Genomic DNA, 6000 nt, shown 5'->3' with positions numbered 1-6000 from the left:
ATCTTGAGTGCTTTGAAATTCAAATGTTACTATTTTTGCTGCCTTAGTAAATGAACACTTCAAAAATTTCACTTAAAAAAGTTTTTTTTTCTCCTTGTTAATTAACCTAATTCTTCTTTCCCTTGAGAATCTAAAGAGCAGCTGGATTATGAAAGTTGCTGCCACTGGAGTGAAGTTTTGGGTTTGGGTTTGTTTTTGTTTTTTAACCATTCTGCCCCAGTAATATTTGTTGGCAAAGACTCTCAAAAACTGGCAAGAGCTATAAATTAGATATCTGAACTATTCTCCCCTATCTATACAAAAGAGCTGTCCAACTTACCAGTACTAAAATGCTTTAATTAGAAAGACTTATGCCTTAGGGGACTAGAAAATTTGCCTCTAGGTCAGATGAACATATGGGTTATAAGTTATAATTATACAAACTAAGGCTTTGGGATCAGATAAATTGAATTAAACCCTAAAGCTAAATGATACATAATATATCCCATATTTGTGTTGGATAGGAAAACAGTAAAATCTGAAAGTTAGGGTAATGACTTAAATGGAATCAGAAAGGCCAAGGCCCATCTTCCAGATTCATTACCAAATACTTAACTGATATTCACTGGCTCAGGAAAAACGGAAAGTCTACTGCATGAACAGATTAGTCCTCTCTATTAGTCTCTCTATTACAACCCTAGAAAGAAGAGTATATAGAATGATAAAGAGATTTATGTAACAGAAAACTGTCCAAAGTTAGATAGATAAATCAATAGATAGATAGATGGAATGCATAAAGACTTATACATTTACTATATACTATTCCTTAGTTGGATGCGTAACTTAAACACAAACTCCCAAATTAAGACAAACATGAGAAAATAAAGGATGGTTAATAAGGCCAAAAAGATAAATCAATGTTAGCACTTTACTGCCTAATTCTTCTTTTTTTTTTTTTTTTTTTGGTAACAGACTGTAGGGTATAATGGATTTTTAAAAAAATTATTTCTAGGGCTTCCCTGGTGGTGCAGTGGTTAAGAGTCCGCCTGCCAATGCAGGGTACATGGCTTCGTGCCCCGGTCCAGGAGGATCCCACATGCCGCAGAGCGGCTGGGCCCGTGAGCCATGGCCGCTGAGCCTGCACATCCAGAGCCTGTGCTCCGCAACGGGAGAGGCCACAACAGTGAGAGGCCCGCGTACCACAAAAAAAAAAAAAAATTATTTCTAGTTGAATTTCAAAAAGACATAGTGAACAAAAGATCAATACAGAAAAATAAGTCATATTTACCAGTTATATGACTTATCAGAAAGGGAGGAATAATAAAATAAGATGAACGAAAATTATTTTTGTTGCTTTTAGACCTCACCATAATTAATAACCCAAGATCAACAATCTTTTGGAGTATTACTTTAAGAAATTAAATATCCAAAATCCCTTAAATCACTTAAACAATAAAGTAAAATAAAACCAACCAGAGCATGAATTTTCAATTCAATTAACACAACTGAATGACAGGATTAGCAAGTATCAAAGAAATGAGATCATCCTAAATTTTTAAAATATAGAAAAATATCTACTATAAATGATGGAAATAAATCCAAGTATAATTATTTTAATTTAAATTGAATGCAGGAATTATCTCAAAAAAAAAATCCAAGTTGCTGCTTCCCAGATATACCTACAACTACTTTGAGAAAAGGAAAAGGGCATGACTCAAGATACTATTTACTTTCTTCTAATAGAGCTTTCATGATATAATTCAGTCTTGAGGTTACAAATGACCTGAGATCCATTAACAAATTGCATTTACCACTTAAAAATTAAAAAGGAGTCTTTCCTGATTTAAAACACATGCACACACAAACAGATCTTAATCTCAGGCACAGCAAAAAAGAAAATGATTACCAAACCAACAAATACTATGAGTTTTAAACTCAATAAACATGAGTATTATAGTAAAAAATTTCACACCAGTTATTTCTTTTTCTGATTTAGAGATACTTTTTACATGTTAATAATTGTTTCAAGAAACTTAATGCCAAATTAATTATATATAGAGATAGATATTCCAAATATTCTTCACACATTCAACCGATACAGAGCTTTTGGCATAATGGCAAAGTCAGGAAGAAAATCTACACTTTTACTGCAAAAGACATAATCTTTACTGGTGCTGAAAAGACATAATCTTTACTGGTGCTTAAATAAAGAGGTAGCTAAAAAGTGCCACCATTTCTCTCAAATGTTATCATTTACATAACACCTTAAAACGCACTCTGATTTGGGAAAAAAATTATTCTTCCAAGCAGTTAAGACAGATTAATCTCATCTATTTCATGGTAGCAAAATCTTCCTCAGATATTAATAACAGGCATAATTACTTGATTTTAGCCTTTCATCACCAGAGACAATTGCTACATCACTATGAAAACATGATGAACTCATTTTATTAGTCAAATAGTTGAATTCCATTCAAGTGCACTTAATACAGTACTACACATTATAAATTGATTGAAATTAGAGAGATCTCCAATTGGAAATGGGGTTTAAAAAATACAACTAATACTGATTTCAAATTATATGTTTCATTGGTGTTCTAATGAAACATACAAAGCAAATGATTTGTTTCCAGCATCTCTGAAAGATTATCTAGTACTTTAATGTATTAAAATAGAAGTGAGAAAATACACCCCTGAAATACAGAATCAGAAGTACAGTTTGAAAAATTGAAACTAATTTGACATGTTTAATTCAGATTATGGTTAAATGGTAAGAGGACAACAGATCAAGAGTTGATGAAAGTTTTAATTTAGTCACATTTGTTGAAAAAACATAAATGCAGGTGGCTGTAATGTTTACACTGAGTCAGACTTTTTCAAATCTATGTATAATGTAAGTCCTAAAAAATCATAAAGACTTAATTTCTTAAAACACTGCTGACTATTGAGGAAAGTCCAAATGGATTACATCTAAAATGAGGCTGTTCCTTCTCCTTGTGTAAAATACTTTTGGAATTCATAACACAAAAAATATGCACAGGAAGACATTTAGACTTGTCAATCCTTTTTTAAAATTGAGGGATTGCTGCTCTTGAAAATTTTCCCTGTATTTGCTTTGCTTTCTTCAGAGTCTTCCTTTTCTTTCAGGAGCTCTGATATAGATGTGTATCAGCTGTATATGTTAATAATTTATTTGCCTGTTGCCACAAGAGGTGGCTTTGTTAGACAACAGCTTAATCTTTATGTTTTACTTCTGGTAGGATTCTCTAACTTTCGCCTGAAGGGCATCACACGTCTTCTTGGCATCGCCTAGAAGCATGGCTGTGTTAGGTTTGTAGAAGATTGGATTGTCCACTGCAGCGTAGCCAACACCTAAGGTCCTCTTCATAACAATGACCTAAGAACCGAAGATTAAGTGAGACGGTGTATTTAACAGACCTGGCCAGGACTTGTTCGACAAACAAACATTGCTCTGCCCTGACTTTGAACAAAGCAGGTACCACTACTAATTCTTTACTACGAAGACTTAATATACACAAGGAGTAGTTTTAAATGCATGTTTACTCTATATTAACTTTAATTCTTTAAATGTGCCCATACTCTTACATCCATTAGAGAAAAGGTCATGTTAACAATAGTATATCTCCAAGTGATAAGTGATTTTTTTTCTCAGTGCTTTTCTCTATAAAGACTATGTATAACACTTTCTAGTCAGAAAAATAAGCATCTTTCTCTGAATGGGCTAAGGAGAACAAATTTAGTGCATAAGCTTCTACTACCTATCCTAAGACAAATGTAGTTGAGTGGGAAAATGGTATGATTCTTAGTCCATTGCTTTAAAGTAAAGGATATCAGACAGAAAGGATATAAGACAAGAGCCCAAAGAGCAATCTAGTGTGTCACAGAACAGAGCTAATGACTAATAGAATGCTTCCACGAAGGAAAATGAAGGGGTAAGTCCATCCATCTCTAATACTTATGTGTTCTAGACGTTTACAATTACACGGATTGTGGATGTTGCTGTCCTGTTGAATATCAAGTCAATTCTTCATGAAATGAAAAGCCTTTCTATGGTCTTTTAGGACTCGCAGTCTATTCAAAAATGGAAGCAGAGCAAATTTATTCATGTTCCATATACCATTAATACAGTAATGTACGCTACAAACTCAAATATTGGTGATCAATGCAACTGTCCATACACACATGAACAAGTGCATGTCATATCTACTCACTCACCACAAATACTATGTTTAAAATTCACACATTTACAATAAAGAGAGACAAATTAAAGGGAAAATATACGTTACGTTATAATGATTCTTAAAATGCAGATATGACTTGAGAGTGGTAAAGAGACTTGCCCACAGTTGGGTTGCCCACAGTCGGGGCAGAGGAAAATTTATGAATGTTTGCATTCTCTACAATCTAGCAATTAGCTTTTTCAGAAGTAAGGTGCTGTGAGCAGGGCTTGCTTCCTTCCATGTTATTGTTTGGTTTTCTAAATCACCTTTCTTCTGTACACTCCATAACATACAAATTCCCTTTCAAAAAAATTAAATGAAAAAATGTGCTCATCTTCATATGTGAAGGCGATGATACTGACTGACTGTCCTGGAGGGAAGCCATTTGCTTCACTGAACTCGGCCTGGAATTCAGCCAGACTCATCCCAAAAGCTCACAGGTCCTTTTTCATCTGTAGTTACAGATTGTGTTAATCCATCCAGATAATCTCTTTTAGTTCTAATCGAGATCAGGGCATTCACTCAGTTTCTCTGGTGACCACAGAACAGACAGAAGCTGGATATAGAGAGCTGGACCCTAAATCTACTCTAACTCCTGAGCCTCCTAAAAGGCATCATCATTTCTCATCAAGTGACCAAGGAAAGTTCTGTGTATGTGTTTTAAGAGACCTTTAATTATTAGAATGAAACACAAGTCTGAAACTTTACCTGCTTTGATTTCCAGACCTCGAGGACTGGCATGCCTGCAATAATAGAGTTGGGGTCTTCTTGAGCCGCTGAATTAACAGTGTCATTAGCTCCAATTACAAGGACCAAATCAGTGTCTACATAATAAAAGAAAATATAAAAATTAAAAGGGTCGCTTTTACTTTCAGGCAAATTATGGTGACCTGACTTTATAACAACAACAACAGAAGCTAGTATTTATAGGACAAACACTTGTGCAAGGCACTGTACAAAGAGCTTTATCAGAGAGGTTCAGTAACTTAGCCAATGTCACACAGCTTAAAAGCAATAGGTCTGGCATCTGAACCTGAGCACCCTGACTGGAGCTTGCATTATTATGCTTTCCCTTCCTTCAATGGATCTACCTAATCTGACTTTAATAGCTCTTTTATGATCCCAAAATGATCTTGCCAGTAACATTAAAGATCTACATTCCCATAAATGGGTGTTGAATATCGTCAAAAGCTTTTTTTGCATCTATTGAGATGATCATATGGTTTTTCTCCTTTAATTTGTTAATATGGTGTATCACGTTGATTGATTTGTGTATATTGAAGAATCCTTGCATTCCTGGAATAAATCCCACTTGATCATGGTATATGATCCTTTTAATGTGTTACTGGATTCTGTTTGCTAGTATTCTGTTGAGGATTTTTGTATCTATGTTCATCAGTGATATTGGTCTGTAGTTTTCTTTCTTTGTGACATGGATAAAGAACATGTGGCACATATATACAATGGAATATTACTCAGCCATAAAAAGAAATGAAATTGAGTTATTTGTAGTGAGGTGGATGGACCCAGAGTCTGTCATACAGAGTGAAGTAAATCTGAAAGGGAAAAACAAATACCATACACTAACACGTATATATGAAATCTAAAAAAAAAAAAAAAAATGGTTCTGAAGAACCTAGGGGCAGGACAGGAATAAAGACGCAGACATAGGGAATGGACTTGAGGACACAGGGAGTGGGAAGGGTAAGCTGGGATGAGGTGAAAGAGTGGCATGGACATATATACACTACCAAATGTAAAATAGATAGCTAGTGGGAAG

The 6000-nt window shown here is 34.6% G+C and overlaps 1 protein-coding gene across 5 annotated transcripts in view; it reads right to left on the bottom strand.

The window, feature by feature from the left end:
* Window positions 1-1699: 1699 nt before the first annotated feature.
* Window positions 1700-6000, bottom strand: part of NNT (nicotinamide nucleotide transhydrogenase) — a 98193-nt gene continuing 93892 nt past the window's right edge. For all 5 annotated transcript variants that reach the window (XM_081230801.1, XM_081230799.1, XM_081230798.1 and 2 more), the window contains 2 exons: window positions 4929-5044; window positions 1700-3376 (listed from right to left, as the gene is read on the bottom strand). In XM_081230801.1, the coding sequence (XP_081086927.1) occupies window positions 3227-3376; window positions 4929-5044 (266 nt within the window). In that variant the 3' untranslated portion in view covers window positions 1700-3226. The remainder of the gene's footprint in view (window positions 3377-4928; window positions 5045-6000) is intronic.

The sequence above is a fragment of the Mesoplodon bidens genome (assembly GCF_964165515.1).
Source record: "Mesoplodon bidens genome assembly, chromosome: 4".
In the NCBI taxonomy this organism is placed as follows: Eukaryota; Metazoa; Chordata; class Mammalia; order Artiodactyla; family Ziphiidae; genus Mesoplodon; species Mesoplodon bidens.
This window is presented reverse-complemented; position numbering and strand designations above follow the sequence as displayed.